We start from the raw sequence: 17,877 nt of genomic DNA, 5'->3' as shown, positions 1-17,877 counted from the left end.
GCAGGACATTATGCTCAGTGAAATAAGCCAGATAGGAACTGTGGGGTTCCACCCTTAGTTGGCAGATTTAGAAAAACAGGCTGGGGAATGGGGATGGGGAGTCAGTGTGGAAGGAGGACAGAGTTCTAGTTGAGGACAACAAGCAATTTCTGGAGATGGGTGATGGTGATGGTTGTACAGCAGTGTGACTATATTTAATGCCACTAAACTGTGCAGTTTTTAAAAAGGTTAAGTTGGTAAATGTTACAATATGTATATTTTACTTTCAGAATAAAATTCCTTAGTCCAGCAGGGTAAAGATGTAATGAATATGGCTATTTGAACCACTTTATGTCTTAGTAGCTGGAGGTTCTGATCAGAGCTTCCATATGTGGCTGAAGTTTACATGCTGCCTGGGAAGATATATTAATTATCTCTGCTGCATAACAACCCGTCCCAAATCTTAGAGGCTAAAATACTGATGGCCTCCTACTACATCTCCCAGTTTGTGTGGGTCAGGAATTTGAGAGTGGCTCAGCTGGGTGGTTCTGGCTCAAGGTGTCTCATGAGGCAGCAGTCAGGTGTCAACCAGGGCTGTACCATCTGAAGGCTCGACTGGGGCTGGAGGAGACATTTCCTAGGTGGTGCTCCATGTGGCTGGTAGGGTGGTGCTTCTTGGGAACTTGTTGCAGGGCCCTTCGAAAGTCCTCCCAGCATGGTGGTTGGCTTCCCTCAGAGTGAACAATTGAAGGGGCCAATGTGAAGGCTGCCACGGCTATATGATGTAGCCTTGAAAGCCACACACCTTCACAGCTGCCATATTCTGCAGATGGCATGAGCCAGTCCTGGTTCCATGCAAGAAAGATATGCACGGGGCTTTGAGGCCAGGAGGTGTGCATCCCTGAAGGCTGTCTCGGAGGGTGGTTGTGGAAGCATCACTTGCAGACACTCTTCCTATCTGCACAGCTGGGGTGTCAGCTCTGGTTCTGTCCATAGCCCTCTACCAGGGCATCACAGGGGATGCAGAAACTGAAGCAGTGTAGATAGGTCTCTGGAGTGTGCAGCCCACTTGCAGGATCCAGGAGCTTGCAGAATCCAGACTACCTGGGCTGTGGCTTCCACCCACCCCTTACCTCCCCTGTCCAGGAGCTGAGCCCTAGTGGAGCTGACTAATGGTGGGTCTTTAGCTGGTTCTGACTCTTGGTTCAAGTCTTTCCTGAATACCAGGATCATTACAATGATCCTACCCCGTGGTACCCATCCTCCTACGTCACCCCTCCAGCTCACCCTCACGCAGCCTGCTGAGCACTTCTTCTATGTTGGGTCATGCCCCTTCCCTGTTCCAATGCATCAGTGGCTGCACATCCAGCCATGAGCCCATGTCTGGCTTTTGCTGTTTCATGGGTGCCATGTTGCTTTGTGTTTCCACGTCTTTGCACATGGGCCCTCTTTCCAGAGGCACTCCCTTCACTTAGCTCCCCCAGGGAGTCCATCCTTCACATCTGTTTTCATCCTCCATGGAGCCTCCCCCCACAGAGGCAGGCGGGACCTTTATTCAAAGTAAGTAACCATTACTTATTGAGTACCTACTGTGCACCAAGCACTCTGCTGGGTGCTGTGGCCTGAACTGTGTCCCCCAATCTCCTGTGTTGGAGTCTTGGCCCCCAGAACCTCAGAATATGACCATATTTGGAGATGGGGTCTTAAAAGAGGCAATCAAGGTAACATGAGTTCACTAGGGGTGACCTGTTCCAGTGTGATCCGGGTCCTTACAATAAGGGGATCAGGACACATAGACATGCTCAGAGGGGTGACCCCGTGAGGACACAGGGAGAGGACAGCCATCCACACACAAGCAGAGAGGCCTCAGGAGGACCCCACCTGGCTGACTGCAAGCCTCTGGGACTGGGAGACAATAAGTCCTATGGTTTAAGCCGCTCAGGCTGTGGTATTGGTCAAGGTGGCTTTCTTCAAATGTCATATTTGGTCCTCACTCATGTCCTCAGGGTCCCCTATGAGGAAGGAAAATGTTCCACTCTACAGATAAGGAGAGAGCTTGTCTGGCACATGCCTGGTGCCATGCTTCCCGGTGCTGTGTCTCGGGGCTCACGTCTGCCCTCATCAGATGAGGACTATGCCTCACGCATCTTTGTTCACTCCTCTTGCCCCGACTCAAGGCCAGCAACAGATGGAGGATCTGTGTCCTGTCATAGCCACACTCACTGTCTGTCCTGCTGTGAATCACAGTTGCATCTACAGAAAGCCACTTTGTGGTGTAGACAGGCTCCATCCCCCTTGCAGCAGATTGGCTGTGGCTCACTGTGCCTCCGTATTACCCTCTCTCGCCACAGATTTGGCATCACTCCTTCTACCAGGTGCTCCGCATCGCCCCGGAGCAGCATCCTCTGATGATGACAGAGCCGCCTTTAAACACAATGCCCAGCAAAGAGAAGATGTCACAGGTAAGAGGCCAGGTGGTGGGCAATGGGTCAGGGAGCAGGTCATGGGGCAGCAGCTCTGGCCACCTTTCGAGCCTTGACCCTGGGGGATGCCCTCAGGGCATCGCCTCTTTGCTCAGCGAGATGAAGACACAGGAGACATCTGTCCCCTTTGACGCTGGTGGCAAGCAAGGCAGCTACCACGGGAAAGCTCCCCAAGGGGCCGGGCATGGGTGAAATGTTTACTGTGACTCATTTCAGGTGGACCCGACAGCAGGTCTGTGGGCAGGGCAGTTGTCCCTTTGCACAGGTGAAGGAGTGGGGGTGTGCAGGAGCAGAAGGGGTTTGGCTGAGGCTGCAGGGCAGGGGGCTAGGAGGTCCGCTGGGTCCTTCTCAGTCCTGCTGGGTCATGGGGCCAGCTTAGAGCTCCCAACCTGACCCAAGAGCTCCCAATGTCCCCCAGGAAGGAGTTCGTGGTACGTGTGGATAGGACTGACCTGGATGAACTGGATTGAACTGGTTCTCAGAGGCTGTCAAGGACAGATTGGTGGAGAAAGGAGGGTATCCTCCAGTAGACTGCAGAGTCTCCCTTAGGGCCCGAGGGGGGTCCAGGTGGGAGGGGGCCGCAGGGGCTGCCAGGTTCTAGGCACACCTAATGAGGACGTCCATGGACTAATTAAGCAAGCAGCAAGGCTCTACCACCTGGCCCAGCACCCCTGGAGCCCAGGGGCGTCTCCTGCAGTGAGCAGTGACCCAGGGCAGGCCGGCAGCCCGCGGTACCACCTGCCCATGGAGGAGGCTTGCTCCATGGCCCAGAAATAGAGCACCAGCAATTGGAGCACAGGCGTGAGCTGCTGCCTCATTTCAAACCAAGCCCCGAGGAAGCTGATGAATCTTCGCCCGCACGTGGTCAGGCCCACAGAAGTGGGCCACAGCTGGGCTCCGCGTGGACCGGGCACAAGGCCCACGGCCTGGAAACAGCAGGTAACCGGGCTGAGAACAGCGTGTGCCCGTCATGGACCCAGTGAGCTGGAGAGAGAGAGAGAGAGAAGCAGAGTTGTCCCGCATTCAAGGGGAATATGCCATTGCCAAACTGTCGTAGGGGCCTCCAGAGAATCAGAACGGTGGGACACACACACACACACACACACACACACACACACACACACAGATCTGCTTTAAGGAATTGGTTCATGTGATTATGGAGACTGACAAACCCCAGGATCTGCAGGGGTAGAGTCTGCAGGCTGGAGCCTTTTGCTCTGTTTGGATCTTCAACTGCTTGGATGAGGCCCACCCTCCATGGGGAAGGATAATTGGCATTACTCGATCTATAGATTTAAACGTTGATATTATCCCCAAACACCCTCATATACACACCCTCAGAATAATGATTGACCAAGTGTCTGCGATCCCCATGGCCCAGTCAAATTGAAGGAAAAAATTTACCCTCACACAAGCCACTGTGCTGGCACTTGCCCACCTCCCCTGGGCTCACCGCCTGCCTTTCTGCCCCGGCTCTCTCTGAATCTACCCTTTGATTATACTGAGATTTCAGCATAAAAACAAAGGGACACACACGTGGGGTAATTTTGGTGATTCTTTACTGGAGAGATTATGCACAAAGGTGAGTATGAGTTTTAGAACAGTGACGTGAGCCAGTGTGGAGTTCTAGGCTAGTGATGGGGAGCCGGGCCCCTAAACCTGACAGGGCACAGGTGGCCAGCAACCCAGAGAGGGTCTCTGCCAGGAGGATGGACCAGCAGGGACCAGCAGGGAGGGAGCAGGGACGTCCCCTCCTTCCAGCATCGCCGTGGGCAGAACCCAGCCAGCGGGTCACCCAGGGAAGGGGAACTTTTGGCTACTGCCCAGGGCAGAGAGTGGCCGAGGAAGGTGGAAGCTTCTGTAGGCAGATGGGGGGCAGCCTGCAACGGTGGCCTGTGTGGGGGCTCAGGGAGCAGCACGTCACTGCGGGAGAATGGAGTTCCCCCATCTATGGACTCTTCCCTGCGAGCTCCTTCTGTCCAGGTGCCAGACTCCCCGGCCCCTCCCAGAGGCTGGAACAAACTGAGGAGCACAGGGCTGGTTCTCCCAGAATAAGTCTGCCTGTTAGCAGGATGTCTGGGGCTGCGTCCCAGTGGAACAGCAGGTGCAGGGAGCAGTGGGGAGCCTGATTCTGGCCCTGGCTCTCCCCACATGTGGGACCTGGGGTGGATTGCTTGTTGTCGAGGTGTCTTGATTTCCCTATCAGGATGGTAATGGCATCACACAGGGGATGTCACGGAAACGAGATGGGTCGAAGCCGTGACGTGTGTGTCACCGTGCTTAGCACCTGTTGAGCATTCCTCAAATGCTGCCTCAGTGTTCTCATCTGTAGGATGGGAGTTTGACCCCAGGATCCTGGAAGACCCTTCCAAGCTCTGTGACCTCTGGCCTCATGCCAGGCCGGGGGAGCTGAGGTTGGTTTTTGTCCTTGCATTTTTAGGAGGTGGGGTTTCTAGTGGGATCACAAAAGCTGCTCTCCCACCTAGAGTCCATGCCCTGCCTCCTCCACCAGGATGCAGACTCTGGGGACGCTGGAGAGTGACACAGACTCGCTGCCACTGCCGTGCCCATCTCTGTGTCCTTAAATGGGGTGCCTGCATCTGGGTGCCTCACCTTCCACGCATCATGTTACAAATGCACATCTGGGTGGTTTCCACTTGGGGGCTGTTGTGAAAGAGCCAGGTGCAAATGGGCATGAGCCAGTCTTTGCATGGACACGTGCTGTTGCTTGTCTTGGGTAAATCCCCAAGCCCCCACTGACAGCTGCCCTCAGACACATGCTTAGTGACCCCCAACACACTCAGTGGTGTTGCACACTGTGTGCAAATCTTGTTTTCTAAAATGCTGTCTACTGGGTTTTGAGGTCTTTGCCAGAGGCCAGTTGGTTCACTTCTTGAGCAGCCCACACGCCAGTCACTTCCCTTACGGTCCTATACCACTCCAGGGCCACTGTACACCTGCCCTACTTGCCCCTGAGCCAGGTACCAAACTAAGGACAGCCCCTCTGCCCAGGAGCCTGTGAAATCATTCAGTTGAGCCAAATCACAGGGATCCTCCCAAACTTAGCTAACTACCAACTGGCCGTCCGTAAGATGCCCCGACGGCTCTAGCTGGCTGTCACCCTGTCCCCAGGTGCTACCCTCCTGTGGCCCTGTTGGCAGGTTTGGAGCTGTACCTCACAAAGTTTGCCGATCAGTGGTCCAAGTGACTGCGTGTTGGTCCCACCATCAAAAGAACCTTGAAATCTTAAACCCCAGTGTCACTATCTTGCAGGAGAATCATTCACTTGCTCAGCCAACCTCACAGTGACGGTGCCCAGCCTCCCACCCCTGCCACCTGTTCCCTAACATTCTTGTCCACCAGTCTCTCATGTGGACGAGGCGGGGACAATGTACATACCCCAGGGGGGACTCCATGGGCAACAAAAGCAGGGCTGTGCCTCCCCTGTCCGCGCCTTGCACCCTGTGTACAGTCAATACCCAGGAGAGCATCCTAGACGCACTGTGCCTGGACTAAGTGTCTGGGGCGCAGTTAACACATAGTAACTGACGGCTTTCGTTGTTGCAATTGTTATAAAACAAGTAAAACATCCCAAGTCAAAGTATTGTGCAAAGCCTGCCTAGCCTCCAAGAGTCGAAAGAACAAAAGCGTGGAGAGGACAATGTTGGCTTCACAGAGGCATTGGGGGTTCAGCATCACCCCCATCATGAAAACGGGGTGGCTCAGAAGATGATGCGATCCCCTCGGTCTTGTGGCAGCGTGTTACGTCTGCCCCGTCAGGTCCCTGGGAAGGATGCGAGCCCGCGTTACTGGGAGGCAGTGTCGCGGAGCTCGTGGGCAGAGCTGGGCTGAAGAGTGGCACGCTCCCTGACTCCGTAGGCTGGATCTCTGGGGACCCAGGTGACCCCGCAGGTGGGCTTCGTGCGCCCGAGGACTAAGGGAAGACCCGCCTGCTCTTCCGTCCACTGGCCTGGCGTCCAGCGCTTCCCATTGCTTCTCCGCAGATCCTGTTTGAGACCTTCAACGTGCCGGCCCTGTACTTAGCCAACCAGGGAGTCCTTTCTCTATACGCCTCTGGCCAGACCTCGGGTGAGTGGCCCCCTCGGAGCCCCGTGAGCCCACGCCTGTCCATTTCCTCCCTGCCAAATAATGAATGAATGAAGGGAAGGATCCACGGGACGTGAGAAACACACTGGACAGCCCTCCTCCTAATTCCCTCCCGTCCTCCTGGGTAAGCAATTTGCTTCCACTCGGCTCACTTAGCTCCTTGACAGCTTTATCGAGGTGTCACTGGCGCATGATGAAGCCAGGGTGCCTAAGGCATGCAATTTAAGAAGTTTTGACGTGTAGATACACTCATGTAGCCACCAGCACAGTCAAGATAAGGGACGGATCCGAGACTTCTAAACCTCCCCCCTCCCCCGGCCCCACGCCGCCCCACGCTGCCCCCTCCAGGCTGTCCTCACATGCATTTGCATTTTCTGGAATTTTGCGTGAATGTTGTTGGGTATGCACTCTTTTTCCTGTGGCTTTTTCCTCCTCAACATAATTATTTGGAGATTCATTCGTGCTGCTGTTTGTATTAATAGTTCATTTCTTTTTATTGGCAAGTGGTATTCCATTGTGTGAATGCACCATACTTTGCTGATTTATTTACCTGTAGATGGATATTTGGGTTGTTTCCAGTCGGGAGCTATTATAAATAAAGCTGCTGTGAACATTTGTCTACAAGTCTTTGTGTGGACATACACTTTCGTTTTACTTGCATAAAAATACCTACAAGTGACATGATTGGGTCGGATGGTAAGAGTATTTTAATTTTTTAAAAATCCGCCAAACTAGCTCCCAGCATGGCTGCATGCCTTCATGCCTTGCTTGCCAGCCACATGAGAGTGCCCGTTCCTCCACAGACTGGCACGGCCGCTCTTCATCGTGCAGCCCTTCTAGCAGGTGCACAGTGGCACCTCGCTGTGGTTTTGACTCGTAGGTTCCCTAACAAGCAGTAGTGGTGAGCATTCCATTATATGGAACTTTGGTGAAGTGTCTGTTCAAATGTCCTGTCAATTTTTCACTGACTGCATCTTTTTTATAAAAAAAGATTTTATTGGGGATCTCTGGGTGGCTCAGCGGTTGAGCGCCTGCCTTCGGCCCAGGGCATGATCCTGGAGACCCGGGATCGAGTCCCATATCGGGGTCCCTGCATGGAGCCTGCTTCTGCCTGTGTCTCTGCCTCTCTCTCTGTGTCTTTCATGAATGAATAAATAAAATCTTTAAAAATTAATTAAGTAAAAAGATTTTATTTATTTATTTATTTATTTATTTATTTATTTATTTAGGAGAGAGTGAAAGAGTGCAAGCGAGGGCAGGGAGAGGGAAAAATAGACTCCATGCTGAGTGCTGAGCCTGTTGTGGGGCTTGATCCCATAACCCTGAGATCATGACCTGAGCCGAAACCAAGAGTCAGATGCTCAACCAACTGAGCCACTCAGGTGCCCCTGAGTTGTTCATCTTTGAGTTTTGGGAATTCTTTTTGTTCCCTATATCAGCCTCTCACCGGGTACATGTTTTGCAAAGATTTGCTCCCAGTCTCTGGCTTGGCTTTTCAGTTTCCTCACCATGTGCTTCGAAGAGCAAAAGTTTTTAATTTCGGTGAAATCTATTTATCCTTTGTGTGTGTGTGTGTGTGTGTGTGTGTGTGTGTGTGTGGCTCATGCTTCTGGTGTAAAATCTAAGAAACACATGCTGAACCCAAAGCTTTTCTGCTGTGATTCCTTCTAGAAGTTTTATAAATTTCAGTGTTACACTTAGTTCTGTGATCCATGTGGAGCGTGGTTTTGTGTGTGGCTTCTAGTACGCATGAAGTTTTTTTCTTGGTATGTGTATAGATGTCCAGTTGTTCCCACACTATTTGTTGAAAAGACAACTGAAGAGTGAAGACATTCTTCATAGAATTACCCTATGCATTTTTTTGGAAAACCAGTTGTCCGTATTTGTGTGGGTCTATTTCTATAGTCTGTGTTCTGTCCCAGCGATCTGTTTGTCTACCTCTAGGATGATACCACATTGTCTTGAGCTTTATAAATCTTGAAATATGATGTTAGTGCTACACCTTCGGACTCTTATTTTTTTTAAATAACATTTTGGCCATTCCAGGTTCTTTTCATTTTCATATAAATTTTAGAATCATGTTCTCAATTTCTACCAAAAAAAGTATCTTTGAGTTTTGATCAGAATTTCATTGAATTTATAGATCAATCTGGAGAAAATTGGTCTCTTAACAACAGTCATGTCTCCTGACTAATAAATATGGTATATCTCCTAAGCGTTCTCTAATTTCTCTTGGCAGTGGTTCGTGGTTCACAGTGTAAAATCTGTACAAACCAGTCATCAGATTTATCTCTAAGTATTTCATATATTTTGATTCTATTATAAACTGTATCTCTAGTTCAATTTCTGATAGTTCTGCACAAGTATATAGAAATACAAGTAGCTCTTGTATGCTGATATTGTATCCTGGCACCCTAACTAAACTAATTTATTAGTGCTGATAGGATTTTCTACTTAGGCAACCATGTTGTCTATAGTTTAATTTCTTTATTTCCAAACTGAGTGCTTCTTATTGTTTTTTTTTTTTTTTCTTGCCTTGTTGCTCTGGCTAGAATCTTCACTCAATACTAAATGGAAATGGTGGAAACAGACATCCTTATCTTGTTCCAGACCTCAAAGGGAAATCATTCAGTCTTACTGAATGATTAAGTGCATTGTTAGCTATAGGTTTTTCATTGACATCCTTTATCAGTTTGAGGAAATTATCCAGTATTCCTAGTTTGATGAGTGGTTTTTTTTTTAATCATGAATGGATGTTGGATTTTGTCAAGTGCACTCTCTGCCTCTACTGATAAGATCATGTAGAATTTCTCTTTTAGTTCTTTAACATGGTGAATTACATTAATTGATTTTTGAATGTTAACCAATCTTGCATTCCTGAGATAAAATCAATTTGGTCATGACTTGCTATCCTTTGCATATATTTGCTAAAATTTGTTTAGGAGTTTCGTGTCTGTGTTCATGAAGGATCATGGTCTGCCATGTTCTTTTCTTGTGACGTCCCCTCTCTCAGGGACCACTGAGATCGTCCTTTGTTGCTTGATGTCCAACATCTTAAAAACTGTTGTTTCCTGTATTTCTGTTTTAGGTGTTTCAGGTGTGTGGAGGGAACACACTCCTTGTTCCCTACCTTAGCTAGATGTGGAGGTCTTCATTTTAAATGTGAAGTCCTTGGTTACCAGAGCCAACATGTGAAAGAAGGCAATCGTCCAGACCACTGATCCACTCTGGATGGCTCTACAAGTCACCATTTCACACAGAGTGAAGCCTGTGTTTCCAAACCCACATCACAAATTTTGGACTAACACAGAGAGATGTAGTTTGCCTTGCTATCTAAAACGTACACATCCTTCACTGCATCTAGCCTCTTCCGACAATCAAGCGCCACCCAGAGATTCCCAGTGCCTACACTGATGGACAGTTTTTTAGGGAAAAAGCTGTTAGGAGCAGAATATTCTTCTTTCTCTTTTATCCTTTGGCAACTGCTGCTAATGCCTATATGTCTTGTTTAATAAGAAAATTTGCAGGTTTTCTGACCAAAACTTTGGTGTGACCTGGATAGGTTTTACCCTAGCACACTCCTACAGAAGAAAGTTTGCTCCTCAGATCTTTGCCTTCTCCTCCAATTATTTCCCATTTACCATCTCTTCCTGCAGACTTGACAATTGATAAGGGATGTCATGCACCCTGCATGATGATGCCAGCATGTTCTCTTGTCTAGGAACAACCATTGAATCTGGAGAAGGAATGACATACTTTGTGCCCATCATTGACGGCTGTGCTTTACATCAGTCGACCATCCAGGTGGACATGGCAGGCCAAGACCTAACATTGTACCTCCTGAAACTATTGACAAACAGTGGGCACTCGTTGGTGAGCACAGGTAGGAAATTGCTATTATTGGCCAAGTGAACCAGTCTCTGGGGTGTAATATCCTGCTTGGCTTGCTCAACCTGCGGCCTTCAATTTGTAAAGAAAGCTAAGACTACTTGACTATGATTCAAGTTTTACAAACAGGCCCATCTATATTTAGGGACATTTAGTGATTGGTAGTGGTTGATAATGACAATGAGAATCATGGTGATGATGATGATGATGACAATAGTGACGGTGGTGATGATGGTGATGGTGGTGATGATGAGGATGATGGTCACCATGTGCCCACCACAAGGAGCTGAGTTTTCAAAAAGTTGCTCTCTGGGGACAGAATGCTCCTGTGAACCATCTTGGGTCACATTTTTTCCCTTCCTCCATAGGTGATCGGGAATATATCCGGAACGTAAAAGAAAAATGTTGCTATGTGGCTCTGGACTTCAACAAGGAGAAAGTGAAAGCTGACTGTCCTTCCTATGCACAGAAGTATCAGCTGCCTGATGGCCAGGAGATCACCCTTGGGCGGGAGAAGTTCTTCTGCCCTGAAGGGCTTTTTCAGGCAGATCTCATAGGTAAGGGGAGGGAAGGGGTCAGGGGTGAGTCCAAACCTGGATAGCAGGATTGCTATAAAGGGAATGGAGCCCCGTAGCCAGGAGGGGGTACTGCTTTGAGTGGCAAGTTGGCACCCATTTCAAAAGTTCCTGTGATATTAACTATCACTTGTTAAACTGTGACTTTGGGGACCACCGTACACGGGCTATAGCCTACAATCCTCCCCCATCTGACACTGCTCCATGTTACAGATGAAGAAATCCAGTGCAGAGCACTAAATATTTGCCAGGTGTGACTGAATTCTACATGGGACCATATTTTTCTCTCCCATTATATATTATTCATACTCCGTCTACTCACAAAATAATTTGAAATATACAAATGGAGACAAAGCAGCTAAAACCATAGGTTTGGAAGAAACTAAATGTTTGGCTGATTCAGAGGTTCTTTTTAAAATTCTGGTATAGTTAACATCCAGTGTTTTATTAGCTTGGGGTGTACAATATACTGATTCGACAGTTCTATACTTCATCACCCAGGGCTCATCATGACATGTGCGCTCCTTCATCCCCAGCACCTGCTCCCCTAGCCCCCACTCACCTCCTTCTGGCGGCCAGCAGCATGTTCTCTGTAGTTCAGAGTCTGTTTCTTGGTTTGTCTCTCTGGTTTGTTTTTTTCCCCTTTGTTCATTTGTTTTGTTCCTTAGATTCCACATACGAGTGAAATCATATGGTACATGTCTTCCTCTGACTAACTTATTTCACCTACTATCATACCCTCTAACTCCAACCATGTCATTGCAAATTGCAATGATTTCATTGCAAGATTTCATTCTTTCTTTCTGGCTGAATCATATTCCATTGTGTATACACACCACCTCTTCCTTGCAGCATTGTTTACAATGGCCAGATGCTGGAAGCAGCCCCAGTGATCTAGAGGTCTTACATGAGCACTGAGTTGGCTAAGCTCCCTGGCAGGCGTGCAGAACAGGAAAAAAAATGATGGCTTGTAAAATCCCCATTGACAGGGAAGATTTCCAGGTAGTCATGGAAGACCAACTATTTCCTGGAATCAATTTTTAAAAATTTTAGAAAATTTAAAAATATTTTTAAAAATTAAAAAAAAATAATTGGTTACAAGGGGCAGAGGGGAATAAAAAGGACGGAGCCACTTCCCCACAATTAGTGCCTAGTAAGGACATGGCTGTTACATCTAGTGTGAGTGGGTTGGCTTTACCTCCGCTTTCCCCATTGGACTGTGCAGTGGAAAATGGCTTCAATCATAGCATGTGCCCCCAAAATATTAGGTGGACACGTGAAACCATCCCTGAATGAAGTTCCTCACTGACAATGTGAACATTCTCCTCTGAGTCTGGGTAGGCCTCTATGAGCAGGAGCACACAGCCAACACTGTGATGAGAGTGAAGCGTTTGCAGCTCATGCTCATTGGGTCTGGCACGTCCTGGACGATTCCAGAAGATCAGCCTTTTCAGACTTTATCCCGAGGCTGTGTGGTCCATGCTATCCCAGATGAGGACAACAAGGCATCCTGTCGCTGTCATGAAGGGCTCTTCCCCCATATATGTGTTTATGTGTATGGACTAATGATGAGTCTAGGAAAGATGTTAAATAGACGTATTGTGGTGATCATTTTGCAATATATACACATACCGAATCGTGAAGTTGTGCACCTGAAACTAATATAATGTGGTGTGTCAATTATACCTCCATTAAAAAATAAATATTTTTTTTTTCAAAAAGGAGGAATTAGTATAGTTTTCAAAGGCCACCTGAGCAAGGACACCACCTCTGCAGAAACCCGTTTATAAGAGCAATTGATACCGTGGCATTAAATTTTAATAATTGTCAGTTAACATTTGGGTATAAATCATCTCAGATGAGAGAAGAAATTAATGTTTGTTTATTCAGCCATTGGCTAGTCAGTCCCACGTAGTCGCACACATTATCTTGTTGAAATCTGTAAGGGCCCTGGGGTCAGTGGTGCTGCTGTTTGCCACCACACTCGGAGCTGAGGCTTGGTTGGGGGGGAGTCCGTGCCTCCCCAGGGCCTCCAACTGGGAGGAAAGAGCCCGAGGCTGCAGCCCCCAAACCTCTGCCTTCCTCCGCCCATCTTGACAGGGAGACGTGAGCCAGGCATCCACATGAAGGCCTTCCAGAGCATCAGCTCCTGCAATTCTGCCCTCTGGAAGATTCTCTTCAGCCACATCATACTGTCTGGAGGAACTGGCTCCTGTTCTGGCTTGTGCTTCCGGTTGCAGAAAGAGATATCTGCCCTGGTTTCCCCTACGATTAACGTGAAGGTACGGTGCCCCAACCCACCCTTCGGGGACTTCCTGCATTCATTGCACAGAAAATTCTAGAATACCAGGTGTGCCAGGCACGTGGTCAGGTGCTTGAGGAGTGATCAGTAAACAAAAGTCAGGAACATTAATGGCTCACATGCTAGTCAGTGAAGGAAGCCGTACAATACAAACCAACATGCCAGGGAATACAGGTGTTAGGAGGGGCTGTGAGCCACGGGGGAAGCAGCCAAGGAAGGAGGCGTGAGTGGTCAGGGTGGGTCTCCTCAGGAAGGCGACATCTGAGGAGATGCTCAGAGGACATGCTCGAAGGAGACGCTTGGGGGAGATGCTTGGGGAAGATGCTCGGGGGACATGCTCAGGGAAGATGCTTAGAGGAGATGCTCGGGGGAGATGCTCGGAGGAGCAGGGGAGCCATAGGGATGTCTGTGGAAGCACGGTCAGGCAGAGGGAGCAGCCCCTGTGGCGGGGGAAAGGAAAGGCTGGGTTGGCGGGGTCTTCAGAAGGAAAGGCCGGGTTGGTGGGGGCTGAGCCAGGAGAAGGGCAGTGAGGTCAGAGAAGCGTGTGGGGCTTCGACCCTGAGCAGAGCCAGCCCAGAGGATGACTCCGGCTGCTCTGGGGAGGGCTGACTTTGGGGGTGGGGCACGGACTGTCAGGTGCGGTGCAGGGTGGGCCAGTGCTCCAGATGAGGGTGGAAGGTCCACAGGGAGGAGGTGGCATGTCCCCCAGTGTTCCCGCCTGAGCAGCTTGAGCGATGTGGCTGCCATCCCTGCAGGCGGGAAGACCACTGGGAGACTAGCTGGGGGAGACATCAGGTGTCTCTCTGGCACCTGAGAGCTGGTCAAGGACAGTTACAGAGTTTGGAGGTGGAACAGGGGCTCCAGGTGCACCCGTTGGAGGCTTCTGCGGAGGCAAGGTGCTCTAAGGCCAGAGGGACCCCAGAGAGGGGTAGACGGGGAGGAAGACTGGCTCAGGAGGATGAGAGGTGAGGGGGGTGACAGTGCAGACATGGACCATGCGTTCAGGGCCAGTGCCAAAGGCCCAAAGGAAATCAGTCATCTGCCCGGCTCTGCTCTTGCTCGGGCTTCTTGCCCTCGTCCTGCCACCACGTAAAATTGTTATGTATGTATTCAGTTTTAAAGTAATGGCTTAAAAAAAAATTAAGTAATGGCTTTTATTTTTTAGGGAAATGTTAGGTTTACAGGGCTCCCGAAGGTGACTAGTTCTGCAAACGTTGCCCAGTGGTCTGTGGTTTTTCCTCTTTTTCTTTTCTTTCTTTTAGCATGTTTTTCCTATTTCAACCCTTTGGCCATTTTTCTGTTGGTGGTTTTGCATTCTTCTGAATGCATAAATATCCCAGTTTTGTGCATGCTCTGTGGGATCTGAGAAGACACAGACGGGGTAGGTGACTCGTCTGAGTGACAGCCTGTTGGTGGCAGCAAAGACCAGTGGGTCTCTGGGTGGCCGAGACTGCTCTCTCCTCTGCCGGATGCCTGACCCTGAATGTGCTCTTTCCCCTACCTCTGACTCTTCCTTTTTTTTCTTTAAAATTTGTGCACTATTTCTTTTCTTAACCAATAGGAACAAATGCTTCCCAGCCAGGCAGGATTCTGTGGGGCCACAGAGCTGGTGAGCAACAGTAGCCGAGTTAGAGAATCATCCTCTAGAGTCATCCCACGTCTCCCTGGACCTTGGGTGTTCTGAATCCTCGCTCCAAATCCCTTTTCCCTGCTAATCCCTGTGGCAAAGCATCTGCCTTCCTGCGTTAAAACAACAAGCCTGTTCTATTGTGTGGTGTATCCACATGCCTTTAGGAAGGTCCGTGGACACATGAGGACGGCCACTGTCTGACCTTGAGCAAGTGAATCTAACCTTGAGCCATAGAGGTCCCACCTGGTGGTGGGCGTGGTGATGTCTGGCTCCTCCAGGCGCAGAGGTGCCTCCGACCTGGGGCAGACGCTCTGTTCTCTCCCAGAATCGAGGGCGAATGTGCACAGGGCAGCTGTTGGTGCGAGTCAGGGCTGAGCACAGTGAAAGTCTCGAGCGTGAGTGTGAAACGACAGGGATTTCTCCAGGTTGTTCAATCCCCTGTGATTTTTGCTTTGCTCCTCTGTATTTTCTCATTTTTCTGCAAAACACATATGCCTTCCACGTAGACTTTGTAGAACTTGACGTATCATGCATTCTAGAGGGATCCTAAGAGCCAAGGGGAGTCCTTTCTGCTCCTGCTCCTTTTATCCTGTAGTTTAAAGCCACAGGCAGACAGCGTGTGGACCGACACGCTTCTTCAAAGGTCAGAATAAATAGTATTTGCCTGGAGGGTAGAAACAATTGCCCGTGAGCTTCGTTCAGGGATGGCTGTTTTATGTCCCAAGTTAATTAATTAATTAATTAAATTTTTAAAAAAAGATTTTATTTATTTATTCATGAGAGAGAGAGAGAGAGAGAGAGGCAGAGGGAGAAGCAGGCTCCCTGCGGGGAGCCCAACGTGGGACTCGATCCCCGGTCTCCAGGATCCCTCGCTGGGCTGAAGGCGGTGCTAAGCCACTAAGCCACCCAGGCTGCCCTTATGTCCAAATTTAGAAAAGTATTTTGATTCTGGTTTCTTCCCCTCTCCCCCGCCCCCCGCCCCTCCCCTGCAATCCCCCCCTCCCACACCCCTTCCCTGCTTCCACCCTTCCAGGTGTCCACCTGCCCCTACTCCACTTACAGTGCCTGGGTGGGCGGCTCCATCCTGTGCTCACTCTCCACCTTCAAGGACATGTGGGTCACTAGCAAAGAGTATAAGGACATCGGTGCCTCTATCGTCAGTAGGAGAACCTTCTGATCTGCAGCTGTGTGGATCTGTGTGGACCTGTCCTATCAATACCAGCTCCAGGCTGAGCCCCAACTTGGCTGGATCAATCAGAGCTCAGGACCAACTTGAACATGAGGGTGGTCCTTCCTCCCCATACTTCTGTAGATGTGGCCAATAAAGGACAGACACCCTCTCTCTGGGCACGGTTTGCAGCGTCTTGGGAAATGCTCACAGGGCACTCACTTCACTAACACAGGGCAACGAAGCAGGGAGGGGGGATTTCTTTCTTTCCTTTTTTTTTTTTTTTAGATTCTATTTATTTATTCATGAGAGACACACAGAGAGAGGCAGAGACACAGGCAGAGGGAGAAGCAGGCTCCATGCAGGGAGCCTGATGCAGGACTCGATCCCAGGACCCCAGGATCACAACCTGAGCTGAAGGCAGATGCTCAGGCGCCCCGGGGAGGGAACTTCTGCTAACCCCTGTGGACGGTCAGCAAGGTCAGGTGCGTGGCAGTAACGAACATCCCCTAGGCTCACAGCCGTAAACCAGCCTGATCCCCACTTGTGCTGCTGGTTCATTGTAGGCCAGAGGGGCTCTCTCCTGCATCATCCTCGCTCCAGAATCTGGCCGACAGAGCGGACACTGTCTGGAACATTGTCATTTACTGTGGGTGAGCATAAGATCCCCCTGGTGGGCCTTTCATCGGCAACGAAAGTCTCCAGCCCGACCGGGACACTGGGCACATCTGCTCACGGTTAATTGGGCAGGACGAGTCACATGGCCCCAAACCACCACAGGGACTGGGAAGTGCCATCCTGCTACAGACACGCCGTCCCAAATGGGGAGGACAGCGCAGATGCTCTGGTCAGGAGGACACCATTAGGGCGGCAGCCAGGGCACACATGATGCCAGGGGTTTAATCCTCATGCGCCCAGCTGTGAGATTGGTTTATTAAAACCGATTTCATGATTCAGGAACTGAAACTAAGAGAGGCTAATTAACTTGGTGAAGGTCATTGAGACAATGATGGGGAATTCAAGTCTGTGCATAAACCTCATAGGGGTGCAGAGGGTGAGCAACATAGGAGAGAAGGACCAAAACAGTGGGGGAGCAGCTCCCCCACCGAGCACAAGGTTTCCCTGTCAACAGAGCCCTGGGAGAGTCCCATACACAGATGCCCTCTGATGACATTTCTGAGCATCAAAGGTGACGAATAAATTCTAGACACAGTGAGAGACGACAACAGCAAACAGGTAAACTCTAAAGTAGGGCTACTAGGAAAAATCCAGAATGCCAGTTAAACCTGAATTTCAGAAATAGAGCAAAAAACTTTTAGAAGAAGCCCATCCCAAACATTGCCTGGGTTTTTGTTTGCTAAATCTGGCAACTACTCTAAAATAAAGAGGTCCTACTGCATCAGAACTCCTACCTGCAAAGATGGTGTCGGAAGATAAGAAGCTGCAGGGAATTCCCTACCTCATCCCACCGCTTGAACCAGCTGAACCTGAACTCCATCCGAGGACTCATTAGTTGAGAAGCCAGTAAATCTCACTTTTATTTAACCTAGATTGCAACTAAAGATGATTCTTTAAGGCAGACAAGGTCTTGAACACAATCTCATGACCTGTGGGGGATATTTAACATTTTCTTTGTCTGTATATTTGAACCTTAATTTTGCACTTTGACTTAGCCTCGGATGTTCTTCTCTAAACACCCAGTTTAGAGCATGTACCTTCTTGAGGATTGGATTCATTCATTCATT

The 17,877-nt window shown here is 49.5% G+C and overlaps 1 protein-coding gene across 7 annotated transcripts in view; it reads left to right on the top strand.

The window, feature by feature from the left end:
- Window positions 1–17,635, top strand: part of LOC144292472 (actin, alpha skeletal muscle 2-like) — a 32,574-nt gene extending 14,939 nt beyond the window's left edge. For 4 of the 7 annotated variants that reach the window (XM_077862798.1, XM_077862799.1, XM_077862796.1 and 1 more), the window contains 6 exons: window positions 2,331–2,441; window positions 6,467–6,551; window positions 10,291–10,452; window positions 10,826–11,014; window positions 13,133–13,314; window positions 16,699–17,635. In XM_077862798.1, the coding sequence (XP_077718924.1) occupies window positions 2,331–2,441; window positions 6,467–6,551; window positions 10,291–10,452; window positions 10,826–11,014; window positions 13,133–13,314; window positions 16,699–16,998 (1,029 nt within the window). In that variant the 3' untranslated portion in view covers window positions 16,999–17,635. Of the gene's footprint in view, window positions 1–2,330; window positions 2,442–6,466; window positions 6,552–10,290; window positions 10,453–10,825; window positions 11,015–13,132; window positions 13,315–15,997; window positions 16,315–16,698 lie in introns of those variants that run through there. The other 3 variants (XM_077862800.1, XM_077862802.1, XM_077862801.1) reach the window with 3 other exon arrangements.
- Window positions 17,636–17,877: the final 242 nt, after the last annotated feature.

Source organism: Canis aureus, chromosome 21 (genome assembly GCF_053574225.1).
Source record: "Canis aureus isolate CA01 chromosome 21, VMU_Caureus_v.1.0, whole genome shotgun sequence".
NCBI classification, from domain to species: Eukaryota; Metazoa; Chordata; class Mammalia; order Carnivora; family Canidae; genus Canis; species Canis aureus.
This window is presented reverse-complemented; position numbering and strand designations above follow the sequence as displayed.